Source organism: Neopsephotus bourkii, unplaced genomic scaffold, assembly GCF_033783945.1.
Source record: "Neopsephotus bourkii isolate Nb327-2 ecotype Australia unplaced genomic scaffold, CSIRO-AGI_Nbou_v1 NB_1768, whole genome shotgun sequence".
Classification (NCBI taxonomy): Eukaryota; Metazoa; Chordata; class Aves; order Psittaciformes; family Psittacidae; genus Neopsephotus; species Neopsephotus bourkii.
In genome coordinates this window covers 2343459-2360293 of record NW_026902242.1, presented here as the reverse complement: position 1 = coordinate 2360293, position 16835 = coordinate 2343459, and the positions used below count along the sequence as shown (strand labels likewise).

Below are 16835 nucleotides of genomic sequence, written 5' to 3'. Positions count from 1 at the left end.
CCACCCTGCCATGTTTAGAAAACATTTTCAAAGCAACAGGGCCTTGGTTATATTCTTATGCATCAAGGACTGCAGAGACTGATTTTACACAGCAGGATAAGAAATAGCTTTTGTGATTCTGAAATTCAGGTATGCTTGGCTGGATATATCTCTGTCCTAATTCTAACCTTGTACATAATGTTTCACCCGTAACAAAACTGATCATTTGTTTGCTTTTCAGCCATTATCAGTATTCTCTATATGCACACACAGGCAGTAATTTTTATATCTGGAATTCAGAACAGTTCAATGAAAAGGAAAAAAAAAACCTGATAGTGACTTTCGTTTGTAACAGAAACAGAAGAATAAGAAAGAATTGCTTACAGCTTCACCTGGGAGACCTCTTGGTCCAACTTCCCCATCTTCTCCCTGGTTTTGTACAAAAGGAATGTTTTAGGAAAAAAAAACAAAACATATTCCCACCTCATGAGGATTCACTCTAGATCTGATTGTGTAAATAGCAACTTACTCTCAATCCATCTTCACCAGGTAAGCCAGGAGGTCCCTGTGGGCCACGGTCTCCCTGTAGAATAATGAAAAGTTGCAAAAATCACACATCTGTTGCTGGAAACAATAGTGGATAGGAGGGAAATGAAAATTAATGTGTTAGCTGAAGTCTGATGTGTCAAAACACGTCGACACAATGATACAAACCTGTAACAGGTTACAGGATTCAGTCTTTTATTACTTCAGCATAAAAATAATTGATACAGTGAATTATTTGTGTTTGTAGAATTTCACTCTGTAACTATTCTTGGCCCCAAAACATAAGCAAACCACTGCTACAAAAGGCAGTGTTACCCCTATTTTCCTTTGTATCATCGGCACCTTCCTCCTCCAGCTACACAGTGTATTACTGACAATAAAATAAGGCATGTATACATGGGTCAGAAGTTAATAAACCAATTGCTGGGTTCTGGAATATACACACTGAAGTTTCAGAACCATGCACCCTTGACCAGTCATTGAGAGCCTTGGGACTGATTTGTCTGAGGCTACGGAAAGCAGCCAGACTTCCACACTTCTCCTCAGAGGCTGGGGTTTTTCAACTCTATATATGCAGAGCCTCAGTAGATTCTGGACCATACTTTTAGGATTTATTTTTCTTTCCTCATTTCTAAAGAGAACTAGTGTGCTACATAGCTCAAACACCACTGACTGACCTCTTTCTGGGCAGCGAGTTTTTAGACTATCGACTTCCTTCTGGCATTGGACAACAACCAAGTATTCATGCTGTTTTCCTTAATTTTATCAGTGTCTCCAAGGAGCCTGACCGCTGCGTGGATCCTAGCAGAAATATATGAAGTCGCTCTTTAGTAGATCCATTCTTTACTCTTTTAGACTTTTCTGGGGATTTTAGGTAACATGCTCTCTTACCCCAAAGCTATCTAATATTAGGGATGCCAGGACTTTATTTAACTGCCTTTCTGTCCTCTGTAAGTTGGAGTTGGCATCAGAGAGGAAATGAAATTCCATGAACTGCACTTCAAGAGCCATAAGATGAATCAATACAGCAGTTCCTGTATTTTGCTAAGTTTTGGAACTACTCAATGTGATCTGCCAGTAAAGCATGTGGTTTTCTACATGCTAAATGACACTCCTGAAAGATGATAAGAGACATATGATCTGTACCCTGCCTTTCAATTAACGTTCAGGTGAAGACTGACTTAAGCTTCCAAATACTGAAATAGTTTATCCCCTTCAAGGGCTATCTTTCTAGTCTTGCAATCACCTGGCAGTTAGATTAGGAGCTTACATTCAGTGTCCTGGTATTCTCATGCACTAAGAACCAAACTTCCTATCATTATCAGAATTCTCAGGCTTCAGTTCTCTAATACTTTCCTTCAAATATTCTGTTAAAGCCAGAATTCCATTTTCCTTAGACCTTTTCTTCTAACATACAGTGTTGCTTTTTTACTGGAGACGGGTTATACATCTGGTATATCTGGATAATAGAATTCAAAGACATAAATAATGAAGTGAAAAAGAATATTGCACCATGTGGTCTGATATTCCCTACACTGGAATTTAATCCAGGATCTCCTGTCTGACAATTCGTGTTTCACAAAAGCTTAACCTCAGAGAGACATCCAGTTTGCAACTCGTATTTAAAACACGAATAATTCTAAAAGTAGTCCTAAAACTTCCACACAAGTTATGTGTTTTCAACATCAATTCTCTTACAGCTGAAACATAACTACAACAGAAAATTTGCTTCTCTTGTCTTTTGTGATCTTTATGGCAAGCCAGAGAGAAATGAACAATTGTATTATATGTTGTCAGTATATATGAGTTCAAGGAGCTACAGTGACCTGATCTGGCTTTGAATTTAGCTGCTTTTAGAAAGATCATACTTCGTACTTTTACAGAAGATTTCCACAGAATCGTGAGAATTCAGTGATTTTAAATAATGGGCTGAAAGAAATCCTATTTTGCAAATTTCAACCCAAACTTATTCTCCTGCTTTAGTCTGTTTAGAAAATATGGAATAGAGTATTTGCCAAAAATAACCCCAACAAACCCAAACCAAAAAACAACCAAACAACACAGTTATTTCTTTATGACTGGTCCCACAGAAAGACAATTCTAGTAGTTCAGGTTGGAAAGCACCACACACTCCCTGATTGAACCAATTTTTGCTCAGCATTCAATAGAGTGAAGTAATGGCCACAGCTTAATGTCTATCCCCCTCTGCTGGTCACCTGCTGATTAAGCTGGATTTCCATTCTATGATGAGCTAGTTGCTTTACTCTCTTTAAGTGAAAGGGGATGATGAAAGAGGACCAAGACATTTCTGTATGACACTGGAAGTTCTTTTCACATTGCAAACAGAATTCAGAAAAGTATCTGTAGATGCTATTAGAACTAATGGGCCAGTAGACAAGACAGAGATTTTCTGGGAAGTGCGGCAATTGTGCTAACTCATTGAAGGGTGAGAGCTGTAGTAATTCCTTAGTCATGAAGGTTTAGAATATATGGGAATGATTCTGTTGACATTCCCACTCACTGCTCCTTTATGGTTCACTGCACTTACCAGGACAATAGTAACGGATTTACATTCAGGATAGCTTGTTATTACTAGCATCTAACTTAGGGGTATAATTTAAAGCAGAAATCCCCTGCTCTGATCATTTCTACACTTTGTAGAGAAAGATGCAGTCTCATCCTACAGATCGGTATGACATAAGGAACAGGTACATTATTTAAGCATTACTTCAAATTTTCCTGTCTGACCTAACTCTGATCTTTCTTTAAGCTGCAGTTACTGGAAAAAGCCACACTGAACAATTCAGTTTGTAATTCAAACATACAAATGCATTTGTTAAGCAAGCTTCTCAGCAGGTTGAAGTTTGTCATGTTCCTGATATAGAAACCTCATGCTCATTTCCTTTTCCTATTACTATTTCCCTTAACAATCACTATAAATCCAACAAGCAAATCCCTAAACTAAGAAAAATTAGAGCAAAACCTAGATGATGTGATCTGAATTCTGAAAATATATTTAAATCACTAATATATATGAATTGCTGTCGACTGATATTACTAAAATGTTTCAGAAGGAATACATTATGTGACAATACAGGTAACATTCTGTAGTGTGAAAATATGAATTCTGTTTTCAGTTTCCCCATAGTCATTACTGTTTTTTTTTAATGAACAGTGCATTATTTCTGTGAAAGTATCAATTTGTTGTTGTATAAATATACATGCTTTTCTTACCCTGTTACCTTTGTCACCAGGGAGGCCAGGAAGACCATCAAAACCTCTGTCACCCTAGGAAAGAAGAAATCACAGCTTTAGTAAATGACTACTGCATTCTGTATTACTCTGAATAAACTGTGCCTTCTCTCTGAAAGTTAGTCTCTACTCTTGGTTATATTTAAATGTTTGATATTGAATGAAACACATGGAAAGAAGCACACAGATCAAACTCATGAAATTTGTTTTTACGCAATACATCAAGAGAAGATGCCACACCAATTTTTTCACTGTGCTGTAATTACGCTATTTATAAAAAAGAAGTCCACACTGAAATGAAAGCTTGGTTCTAGCTGTAATTTGCAGTTGAAAAACTGACTTTACTATTGCTGATACTCTGTAACTAGAAACTTACTCTGAGGGACATGAATCATGCCCCAGAACCAAATTACTTCAAGGTCAGACCACTTACCATTACCATTAATTACCATATTTTAAATGGATGATTGATTCTCAACTCACATCTAACCCAGCTATCTGAAACCTCAGTATTTTCACTTGAGAGAAGAATTTTGTGGTGGCCTGGAAGAAACTGTGGTACCTACATAAAATCTGTCTAGGCCATTCCGAGACTGAAATAAAGCCTCAGGTCTCACTATTATTTACCTTTGCACCAGGTTCTCCCGGCATTCCTCTGGCACCATCAGCTCCAGGACGTCCCTGCAAAAACCAAAAGGGATAAACATTAGAAAATGGAGTGGGAACAGCTAATATTTAAATATATTTAAATAGAAACTATGTACCCAGTGTAGGATGGATCCATATACTACCTACCCTTTTGCCAGCTTTTCCACTTGGACCAGGGGCACCTTGAACACCACGAGGGCCCTGAATGTAAAGAGTATAATTCTAGAATCACATTCATGTCAGCAAAAACGTAGTTAAACAAGCTAGTTAAACATCTCTCCTCAAGAACAAGGTAAGATATTTTTTTATACACAACCTGCATTTTTCCCCAGAAGATGCATTCTGGTTTCCTAAATTCCCATGAGTTTAAAAAGAACACAGGCATCCAAACTGTCCTTAGCACTACCAATTTTAACACCAGCTTTCATGAGATGGCACTAAACACAGCGTTAATTGGTCCTTTCAACATAAAAGCTTCTTAAGTTTTTTTCCATGGCTTTGAAGATCTCAGTCCTGTGGTTTGATAACATTTTTTCCTCTCATGCCAAATTTATTTTAGTCATAATTATTTGATGAATGCTAAAGAGTGCTTATTTCAGATCTGTAAGTCATACACAAACGTAAGTTGTTCTGGTAAACAGCTCACATGCTGTCTTAGCTTTACACAGCACAGTCTTAACTAGAGGGAGACCACATTACTCCAGACTGAAAACAGCTCCACTTTTCAAACACATGCAACTTTCACTGATGACTGCGTAGGTGTACTTTTCCGTGGAAGCTTTCTCATTCCCCATGTAAATTTGCCTTTTCAGGTGAAGATCGCAATGGTAAGGCCTAGCCATCCAAAATTACCTAGTAGGAAGATAAAAACTACTAACAATGGAAGACAGCAAACTAGAAGACTGACCAGGTGTTCAGAGTACTTGTTTAACTGCTTTGGTTTTCTGCAAATATTCATGTGGAGTTTTAAGAAGGGCACTTACTTAATAATGTAGCAAAACCATGATACCACTTATGATCTGTCAACATCATTGTTCCAGACACTCCTATCATGATTTCTGTAAGAACCCCCTATTACTTTTAGGTTGAATCTGAAAGATTTCAATGTGTTTCAGTGCTCCATAGCATCACTGCAAAGGAGCTGATATACTAGTAAGCTAAGAAGAAATGCATGCACTGCTTCTTAGAGACTTATTCTAGCTATGTCATGTCTTTCTTGAAAATATCCTATTTAATTCCCAACTAAGTTCAACCTCTCTCACCTTATGAGATCTGATAAGATCAGAGCCCAAGGTCATACAATTGCAGACTGACATGCTTATTTAACAGAGAAAAGAGCCTGAAATGACAATATTAAAACATGTTTTCAAGTGATGACACTCTACATGTGGTAACTGCTCTTTGTTATATAAAGACTGTTATTTTCATATTTCCAAATAAACAACCAAGCTATTACATTCTATTAGGCTAGCACTATAAAAGCCATTTTTCTTCAATAGTATGTGGAAATAAATCATTGACTGATTTCTTCTTAGTGATATGAATACATTTTCTTAAAACTATACATGCTTAAACTTAACAGCTAATATTATTGTACCTGGGGACCTGGTTCACCACTTTCACCCTTAGCACCTGCTGCTCCAGGTCCACCCTTGATGAAAAAAGCAAAACATATTGTTTAAATATACAAAAACCTCTTTAAATGAGTAAATTAATTTCTATAAATTAATTACAGGGAGGAGAAAAAAAAAAAACAAACAATCCCCTATTCATTAGAAGGTATGAATTCACCATTTGAACCTGCAGATACACCATGATATATTGCTGTCTAAACATTGGGCCTAACTGGGCCAAAAAGCTACTACCAAAGAAAACTCCCATCCATTCAAATGGGATCAAATGTAGCAGTTTGTTCTGTATTAATATTTGAGAGCTAAATATGAGCACAGTAAGAACATACTAAATGCAAAAGTGCATCCACTGTAGAGAAGCCAACAGAAACGAAAGCCACCTCTTTTTACCTTTATCCGTTTCTGTGCTGTACAAGGAAGTAAGTCACAGAGTTCAATCCAAAGATCATCATAGAAAATGAAAAATACCCTGTCTAATCTTGTCATGAACTTCACTGATGCTTAAATCAAGGTCTCTGTGCATCTGTCCTGGAAGAATTGGAAAACCTATATAACTGCATCTCTTTTCTATCATTAAATGACGATACAAATTTTCAGAGGAAGCTTTACTCACATAAACAGACCTAAGCCACATCTTCATCCAGGGCAAGATACTGTACATGGAACCTGGGGCAGAACTACCCAAAGTTTGTGTTTTCTTCACAGTGGTTTTACAAAAACAGGCAAAACAAAAAATCTCAAAGTTCTCACATAGAATACACAGGCTCAGCAAAGGAACATACAGAGTTTACTATTACAGGCAAAATAATTTTTGCTTTTCTAACCTTTGAAGCAGGTCATGACCAGATGTATGTATTTTAATATGAAACAAATATTGCAGACCTTGGAAAACCGATAATCCTCCTATATTCACCTCAGTGACCATTCAAAGAAAGAAATTGTCTCATAGCTTGACTTAATGCTGAGTCAGGTATCCTAGAGTGAAAAGCTTCCTACTGACCTTGCAGAGTCCTAAGCAAATTGAAAATTAGATCCTGAGCTGGTACTGGCAGTAAAGAGAACAGTGGCTTCGGTAGTTGGTGACAGTCTGTTTGTGTTTCCCTGATGTAAGCTCTGCTTTTAATAAACATAATTGATAACATTTAATATCTGCAGGCAGAAATGACATACTGCATGCTGTGTTCACTAAGAATGTGAACTCCAGACTCAGCCAAATCTAGTTTGGGACTTTGATTGCTATGTTTGAGACCTATAATAACTTACATACTTTAAAATGGATCATATTGGCCACTAAATTAATTTTAAAAAATACACTTCCTATTAAAAGCAGAAGCTCCAACTATTTAATTCTTAAAGTAAGCCAGGCACACAAACACTTGACAGATAAGGAATCTGTAGTTTCTTCTGGAACTGTAGTCCAAAAATGTTGCCAGATCAAAGAGCTGGATTAATAGAGCCTCCTGGTGGCTTAGAAGCAAAACAACTATTAATATTGTTAATCTGTTGAACTTAGCCCACAGAAATTCATGAAAGCTTTTAAAACATGAAAACATGAGTATGAGGCCAGGTTATGCCTCCACTAAAGGTATACAACCTACAGTCAATATTATTCCAGTGTTACAAATTAATTCCTTGCTTACAGCAGTTACATAGGTATTTTATCTGTATAGACTGAGTATTATCTTGCAGGTGTCTTGGTTTAAATACACTTCTGGAAATAGTGTATTAGTTTGTTAAATAAACCCAACATGTTCGACTATTTGCAAGCGTCGCATACCTAATCTCTATCAATCAGGAACTTGTGAGCCAAGTTCTCTGCTTGGTAGCAACTATTTACTTTGGAAGAATTACTCTAGAGAAGAATTGCTCTTACGTAGGTTTGCTTAAAAATACAAGTCCAGTGATTTCAGTTATTTCAGTTTCTGCGGACAAAGTGAAAATTTACCTGAAAACAGTACATTTCACCTAGATAAACAGCCTGGTTTCATGAGACTGGCCAATTTGGAGTACAGTCTAATCTGGAACAGACTTTTTTGATACTATATGAAGATGGGGCAAAGCACTCTTAAGCCAACTGAGAATACAACTTACAACAGTTTTAGTATCATGTAGCTTTTAAGAGTCACTGAAGAGAATGTTAACCTGCTAGGATCAGGGAAGAACACAATCCAAAGTATTCCTTATACTTCCTCAAATATTCATTCAACAGTATGTAATGATTTTATGTCCCCCTGGGTTTCCTTTGTTAATAAAAGTGGTCACTGAAGGAAGTAGCACCAAGAGCCCCTGAGGCAACCTTCCAGTTGCATTGTGCTGCTATAATTATACACAGGAGATGGACAGTAACCTGACCAGTACTTTCTGTTGATAATAGTAGGATGTTATACTCATGTAAGTAATACAGCCTTCTGCTTTCAAACTAATGGACACTGTACATTCAGGAGAGTGAGGATGAGAGGGAAGAAGAGGAGCCTGGAAAGGAAGGACTCAATTATTACTGCTCAGCTATGGGCTGTTGCTGAAACATCACATTAAAGAACAAAAGAAGTGAAAATGAAGGGAAAGAAACTGTATTTCTTACCCTACAGTATCACCACTAAATTATGACCAAATCTCATGCACAACTGTGATAAGTGGCAGGAAACTACTTTAGCAAAAAATGCTATTGCACTCTTACACAAAGAGAAAACCTGGTGGCCTCCAGCAGCTTCTGCTGCTCTTTTCTATATATGCTGCTATAGTTGTGACTGGCATATCTCTTCTCTTCACACAATAAACCAACAGGAATTTGCTTCATTTTAGGTTACCCAGTGATTGCTTGTTTTCTTTTCTCAAGAGCACAACTGTTCTTGTCTGTGTTTTACAAGTAGATGCATGTCTGATCTAACGAGAAATGCTAACATTACTCTTTGTGTGCATCACCATAATGGCAATATAAATAAAAATTACAGCAGACACAGATCAAAATTCACAAGGCCAAATATTGGCCAATCTCATTGTGCCATCACAGCAGAGAAAACAGCTCCCAAATTAAGTGCATGTTTCAAATATGGATGCTGTACTAACTGTAGAAAACAATTTCACTCTACATCAGAGTATAAATACAATCACCCGCGTGAAACTTAGAAAAGACCAGTCTACAAAGCTTATGATCTTGGCTGCATCATTTGTTATTTTGTATGATGGTACAAATGATTCATAATAGCTTTTTGAAAGATAGCAAATGCTAAATTATGTCATTTAGTGGACTACTGGGTCCGGAAAGTATTCATTTCCTAAAAGAGGAAATTGCAATTGCAAGATGGATCAGGTGGTTTTGTCTTGCTGAGTTTCCTACCTGGTTTTATTCTTTCATTGTGAAGATTGTCTTTTAAAGTGTTTATAGGGATTACAGAGGCAAACCCATCTGCAGTCACAAAGTTGATTTGTATGTCAACAGAAAAGATTATGTTCCATGTGTAAACTTTGTACTTATACATAAACAAATACTCAGCTTTTTGAATATCCACACAGCTATATGCCAGATCATTTGGTCTGAGCAGTCGAGCCAAAGTCAGGACTAAAGTAAAAATTGCTTATAGGAATGTCTCTTAAGAACTTTGCAGATTCAGCTTAAATAACGAGCAAAGACAATTCTGCACACTCCTGCTTTAGTAGCTTCTGTAGAGTTTCATATTTACCACAAAAAAATTTATGAATATTATTACTGAGATGACTGATTGCAGAGGCATATGTAAGTAATTACATAAAATTAATAGTTTTGTAATTCCGCCAATGTGCTACTATATCCAAGCACCCCAAAATCTACAGTAAAAACTGATATAGTATTCAGGTTGCACTGCAGACCCTGAATAAGAGCACAAGCTATGGCTTTAATTCTATCAGTTTCTTTTTAAATAAAAATAGTGTAAATACAGAGGTGTAGGCAAGGCCAGAATGAGATTCACTGACTTGCGTTACTGTGTTCTTAAACTGTGCCCCTATGTTGTTTACATACCACAGGACCTGGTCTTCCAGTGAGTCCCATGGGACCAGGTGGACCTCTCATAGCAATCTGAGGAAACAAACAGATCAAAACCACTGGTATCAAGAAAAAGGTGCCAGCCAGCATACAGATTCTATTTTAATACAATTTCATAATGCATTAGCAAATAGCCCCCCGTCATTGACTCAGTTTTCAATAAACATAACTACTGTGATGAGATTATGATTAAAACTCTTCACATCCTGCATTATATAAAGTGGATTATCTGGGGGGGGGGGAACCTGTACCCTTGTGACAGTTTCGTTTGCAGGCTCCTTATGCTCACCCTGGCTTGCTGAAGAATAGCTTGTGCTTGAGCTTCCTGAGCTGAGATTGTTGGACCCTTCTCACCATCTCCACCAAAGCGGAACTGCAAGTATCAAAACAAGAAAAGGATTCAGAATTTATCAAATTACAACCATACTTGTTCTGAGCTACAACTGTGTAAACCAAAGACGAGCTCTCAGCTTTTAGTTCATTCCACTAACTTCAGAAGACTGCTGCACTGAGGCACTGGATCCAGCATGAATATTAAGTCATTGGTAATAGTTTAGAACTGAAATGCAAACATTTTCTTTGTTTCATAGGATTTGGGGTTTCATTTTGCTTCAAAAAGAGGCTAAAATAGACTCTTATATTTATCAAAAGTAATTAATTCTCTGTACTTTGGTAGCTACCCATAGAAAAGTGCAATTCAATTTAAGGCAAACTTCAATTTCAATACCTACACATGATGATAAAGAGCCATGCATCCCACAAAAGGTGTCTCTCACATGACTTGGTGTTTTGTGCAAGACAGGCAGCTACTGCTAAGGTAATTCCCCTGAGTAGTGGCATTTTCCCGTATCACCTAATTATTGGTAAGCAAATATTTGTGAGACTTTACTTACCTTGCTTTACTTCAAAAATACTGTCCCTTCATTTACAGGTGGTTTATCAGTTCTCTGGGATAGCAGTACTCATCAAAGCTTCCACATACACACATACACTTAGGAAAAATTAATTCCACGCACGTAGTACTTTTCATACCACAAAGCTGCAAGATACTTTAGCAGCTCTGTGCTTGTTCTTCACCTGCTGCAACAGATGGTGTTTTGCTTTGACTCTAGTGGGAGCAGAGCTGGCTACGTGCATTTGTATTTCTATTCAAAGAATGCACTGACTCTTCAAAGAGGACACTGAAGTCCAGTGGAATATTTAAGATTTTCCATGTCAAAGAGACTTGAAAGTATACATGCCTGCTGGGAATACACCTCCTCCATGCAACAGCAAACTCCTTGTTTAGGACATATAGTAGCAAATAATAGTTACTGTTGAAAACACAGGGAGGATTTCAATGAGTGTATTACATTCATGTAGGTTCCAATCTGGCAAGCCATGGAAGAGCTAAAGCATATTTTGTTTGAGGAATATAAGGTACCATATAACCTTCAAATGCTTACAGCATACAAGAAAGCCTGTATCATCTCTCATTCAAAAGACAAAATCAGATGAGAAAATATCCATACATTTCTTGAAACACACTTCCTCCTGGAGGCTGGTTACCCTGCAGTCATAATACTACTTACCGGCAACATTAACATGGTACCCGGGGGACCTGCTAAACCATCAGCACCAGGGAGACCAGGGCGACCAGGTGGACCCTGAGGACAAAGGATGAGACCAAAAAGACAGCTACATAAGATGAACTTTTTGAGTCACACTTGTATTCACGACACACTTACAGAATCATAGAATGGTTTGAGTTGGAAGTAATGTTTAAGATCTAGTTCCACCTCTGCAATTGGCAGGGACACCTCACACTAGACCAGCTTGCTCCAAGCCCCTGTGTCCAACCTGGCCTTGAGCACTGCCAGGGATGGGGCAGCCACAGCTTCTCTGGGCACCCTGTGCCAACGCCTCAGCACCCTCACAGGGAAAAACTTCTTCCTAACATCTAATCTAAGTCTTCCCTCTTTTATTCAATTCCCCCTTATCCTATTCCTACACGCCTGTGTAAAAAGTCTTTCTCCAGATTTCTTGTAGACCCCATTTAGGCACTGGAAACCACTCTATGGTCTTCCCAGAGCCTTCTGTTCTCCAGTCTGAACAAGCCCAAGTCTCTCAGTCCGTCTATATAGCAGAGCTGCTCCAGCCCTCTACCATCTTCATGGACTCCTTTGGACTCATTCCAACAGCCTCACATCGTTTTTATGTTGGGGGCCCCATAGCTGGACACAGGACTGCAGGACGGGTGTCATGAGAGGGAAGAATCCCTTCCCCTGACCTGCAGCCCAGGATACAGTGGACTTCCTGGGCTGCAAGCATAAATTGCAAGGTCATGCTGAGCTTCTTATAACACAACACCCCCAAGTCCCTTTTTTACGTAAAACATGAAGTCTGCTCCATAAGCACATGATGTGTTTAGTCAGGAATTTCCTTGTGATGCATTCAGTAAGCAGTTATTTTAAAAACTAAGTAATATCAGCAGTTATGCCATTACAATGTGTTAAAATTCCCATTTTACAAGCTTAAATTCTAAAATATGTTTAGTTAATCTACAGGAAGGCACTATGAAAGAAGTATGGATGCTGACATTATCAAGGTGAAGCATTGAGATTTTAACATTAATTCATTCAGCAAAGTTAACAGCATCTTCTCAACATCTATTATGCACGGATACAGCATGAACACACCAGACTTGTCAGTATACTACCACTCATAAAATTGAGGAAAGTTTTTTTGGTAACATATTTTCCTCAAATAAATATATTTAGGCTGTTTCAAAATTGTGTTAGTTGTGGCAGTAAGAAAAGGCCTGTGAGAACATGTACAACTAAAATAATAGCTTACATTTCAATTATATTCATGACTGGATAAGGTTCTCATGTGGTACGTTATTTAATATGGCCAATAAATTCTGCCTAGGTCATCTAAATGTTATTTATCTCTTTCAGTATTTCCATGTGTTTTTTGATTCTGCAGAGCTTGTTTTTCTCTGCATCTCTACATGTTATAGCTCATTTAAATTCATATGAAATGCTTGTACTTATTGTTTTACTATATTTTTGAAAAATTTACATCAAAGCAGAGAAATATAGACATATAGGTACTTAACTTTTTCCATGTATTTACAGTACATATTTTTACCACTAAGGAAATATTTGTCCAGATTCTCAGTTGATTTGCTCAGCTGATTAAATCAGCCTCAGTTCTACTGCAATTTCTTAGCCTATGTTTATATATTTCAGATCAGGATCAAACCCACTTAATCTTGTAGCAATTAGTGCAAGACATACCATGAATACACAGGACAATCTGTTTGGTGACTTACCCTTTCACCAGGGTCACCTGGGGGACCAACAGGACCTTGGAGACCTGGGGGACCTGTCAGACCCTATGGAAAATGAATAACATTATTATGCTGAATTCTTGCAGCATTTTTGAACTATTCTTTCTCTGGAAAGTTATGTTGAACACATGTTTGTATAAGATATTTATCAGGCAGCATACTTTTCTACCTTAGAAAGAGTTGTAGTCAACGTTCAAAAGTTTGCTTTTCATGTGCACTCAGCTTGTAGCAGGCTGTCACTGAAAATGCTGGAGATCACACTTTTATATTCCTGTCCAAAAATGCTAAGTCAAATATGATGCCATTTGGGAATTATAGTAAGACCAATATTAATTGTATTAATGAATACTGAACTGCAGTGGATAAATCAAATTCAGTAAATGAAAACTGTGGTTAATCTACTCACAGCAGGTCCTCTTGGTCCCGGTGGTCCTTCAATGAGCATACCCTAGGCAGGGAGATAAAACAAGATACTAAATTTGTCATGTCTTGGAGAAAGCTATAAAACATCTTTTTTAATGCTGTTAAAGAATTAGATGTGAATAACTCTGGTTATGTCTCTGCTGTGGGTCTTATAGCACCTCCTACTTCCTTTTTTTTGGGTGCAGATGCTAGTTCAGATTCCAGGTCATGGTAAGACCTATGAATATATGACCCTCACTTGTACTTGGCTTTCCATAGGAAGGAATACTGGACAAAGAAGTTGGAAGCCAGCTGTATGAACTCCAACAATTCTGGAGATTTGCAGTGGAGACCTCTTCAGTATTATGGCTCTAAACTAAACGTATCTTGCAATGGGTTAATAAAGCTGTCTTTTTATGAGCTAACACTCTGAGCTTCTTCACGGATCATGACTGAGAGTATAACACCTTATTTGAAAGTAGTCCCTGAAAATATTAGAAGAGTAAACCAGACTGGCATTCAACTTCTTCCAGATACTATAAAATTATTATTTTTATATAAACTATGTCCTTTCTAAAACTCAGTTACATTTTAGTTTTCACCCATCAAACGTAATGCTACAGTATAACTTTGTCCTACTGAAAAGGCCACTTAGTTACTATACTATGAGAAAAATTCTGTAAGCTACTGATCTATTACTGTGCTTATGACCAAGTTGTAACCTCTAAATAAATTATTTAATCAAACTTTTAGCAGTTTGATTGCACCAGCACAGGTTAAACATACAGAAATTTCTTTAACTTCTCAGAGGGACTTCCTTGCCCGCACTGAAACCTGAAGCTGGAAGCTATCTCTGTAGGTTTGCCCAAACTGTAGTTACTAAATGGCCTGAAGAGCAAATGTATGCTGTTTTCCTCTGCACAAGAAGATTCTCCTTGGTTTAAGGAACATGTGTTAGTCCTTTGTGTAGCCAAAAGAATGTTGAACAGGCTACTGTCTGTACCACTTTTACACCTACCACCCTGCAGGTGATTGCTTCAGAGATCATAGATAAGGTTACTGCCATCCTATAATGAACAACATGGTTTGATACTGATGTATCAACAGTGTACATAGTTATATAGTGCTAAAGAAAAACTCACCCATGTCTGTACTTACAGGTTCAATCACAGCTGGTTCTCCCTTTTGGCCTTTTTCTCCATAAGCTCCATGTCCAGTCACCTGAAAAGTGAAAACCGCACCAAAAATTAAGTAAGTAGAAGGTCCAAGGACCTGGTAAAAGAAAGAACTGCAGCTACCTGTAACTGAAAGCTAAAGCTGGAATTGATCTGTGCTATGAAAAATACATCACAGGCACAAACCATGTAAATAAAAATATTTAATGCACAAGAAGCGGAAAATGCAAAAACTGCATGTGTACTTTTCAAATTATTAGACATTGGCAATTTGTATTTTCTGAATTAGATGCAGTAGCTTGCATCCCATGGTTTGCATTTAGACTTTGGAGTTAGAATTTAGAACTTCAGTGTGCAAGTCACAAAGTTATTTCTTTGCTTATTTGAATGGACATATCCGTGACAATTTATAATGATTCTTCACAGCTTTCTCTGTTAAGCAACCCTGAAGTAAGCTAGGAAAAAAAGATCCTTTAGTCCCATATGGACAGTACCCTTTGAGCTCCTATTTTCTTTCATTAGACATTCAAAACATTTTAATTAGTCTGTGAAGAGTATGAGACTTTATGGCACAAATGGGAAAGTGGCCTTGTAAACAAATATTTCATGGATAGCTAGTTATACCTTCTAACTACACGAATTAACATCAACTGCAAAATCCTTTTAGGGTCAGCCCCATGGAAGTTTTGGTTTCAGGATTAAGATAACAGAAGTACTTAAAACAGTAGGTCAGTAACACACGGTAATGGCAAAACCCAGACAGATTCAAGTTTCATACAAAGAAAAAGGAACTAATTTCTTTTTCAAGCCATGACATAACTATTTTTATTTGGAAGTAACTCTCTTGATTGCTAACATACCCACTAGACATCAAATTCAGCTCTGATCAGATGAAAAATTGAAACACTTTCTTTTTATTTCAGTAGAGTGATTCCACATTTCCACTAAATAGCTGGGAATTTGAAAATATTAGGGATAATGTTACAGTATGCCAATATGAAATATTTTGCAAAGAAAAAATAGATTCATGGCTTATGCATTCTGTATTGATTCATAAAGGCATGGATCACACTAGCGCCTTTATAAATCAATATAAACAATACAATAGTTTATAAAAATCAAGTAGCAAGAGGTAGAGATAATTATGTTTTCTTATATTAATGAAAATTGGTTGTAAAAATTACATCACATCTCCATCTTTGGAAATATTGCCTCTTTTTTCAAAGCTTCCGGGTACTGCCAGGTACTGACTACTTTTCATCTTGCCTTTTTTATCAGACGTAGAACTTCACTTGCTCTAAATATATCCATATGTAAAAGGAAAATTATATGGTATCTCTGGTTCAGCAGATGAGAGTTTTAATAAAGCTGGCACAGGTCAGAGCCTGTATTCTAATTCAAGCTTCCAGACTCCTTCAGTTTTGTAGCAAGGCATTTCAAGTTGAAATTTGCGCCAGGGAATAGAGTCTACACAGTAATCTGCTTAATGCAGGTACAAATGGTGCCTTACGGGCTTCTTGCTTTGTAGATAATCTGACCCTTTCTGTGTCATTCTGCCATAGTGTCCCCAACTGAGCTAGAAGGAAAACAGTAAGCTTGTATCACATTGTATAGATAAGGATCATTTAAAAATACAATGACCCTAACAGGTCTTAGAAAGGAGTGAAAAATGAAATAAGAGAAGTATAGGTTTCAAGGTTGGCAGAGAAAAGCAACCTCACAGCATCTGCAGTTATTTCTTGGATCCTTTGTAAACTGAAGTTTTACATTCATAAGAAGAAAATAAAGGTAAGACTGATCAAACACCGCAAACAAAATTCTTCTTTCCTACTATATTGAAGGCCTTC

General features: G+C 37.3%; 1 protein-coding gene across 15 annotated transcripts in view; it reads right to left on the bottom strand.

Annotated features, from left to right (window-relative positions):
* The window catches only part of LOC133225979 (collagen alpha-1(XI) chain), a 462534-nt gene that overhangs the window by 86891 nt on the left and 358808 nt on the right, over positions 1 to 16835 (bottom strand). For 8 of the 15 annotated variants that reach the window (XR_009729340.1, XR_009729341.1, XM_061378981.1 and 5 more), the window contains 6 exons: positions 6023 to 6076; positions 4573 to 4626; positions 4405 to 4458; positions 3760 to 3813; positions 509 to 562; positions 364 to 408 (listed from right to left, as the gene is read on the bottom strand). Coding sequence is in view for 13 of the 15 variants with exons in the window: in XM_061378981.1 (XP_061234965.1) it covers positions 364 to 408; positions 509 to 562; positions 3760 to 3813; positions 4405 to 4458; positions 4573 to 4626; positions 6023 to 6076 (315 nt within the window). In the remaining 2 variants the exon portion in view is untranslated. Of the gene's footprint in view, positions 1 to 363; positions 409 to 508; positions 563 to 3759; positions 3814 to 4404; positions 4459 to 4572; positions 4627 to 6022; positions 6077 to 10053; positions 10111 to 10366; positions 10451 to 11648; positions 11724 to 13393; positions 13457 to 13817; positions 13860 to 14971; positions 15035 to 16835 lie in introns of all 15 variants that reach the window. The other 7 variants (XM_061378994.1, XM_061378998.1, XM_061378995.1 and 4 more) reach the window with 1 other exon arrangement.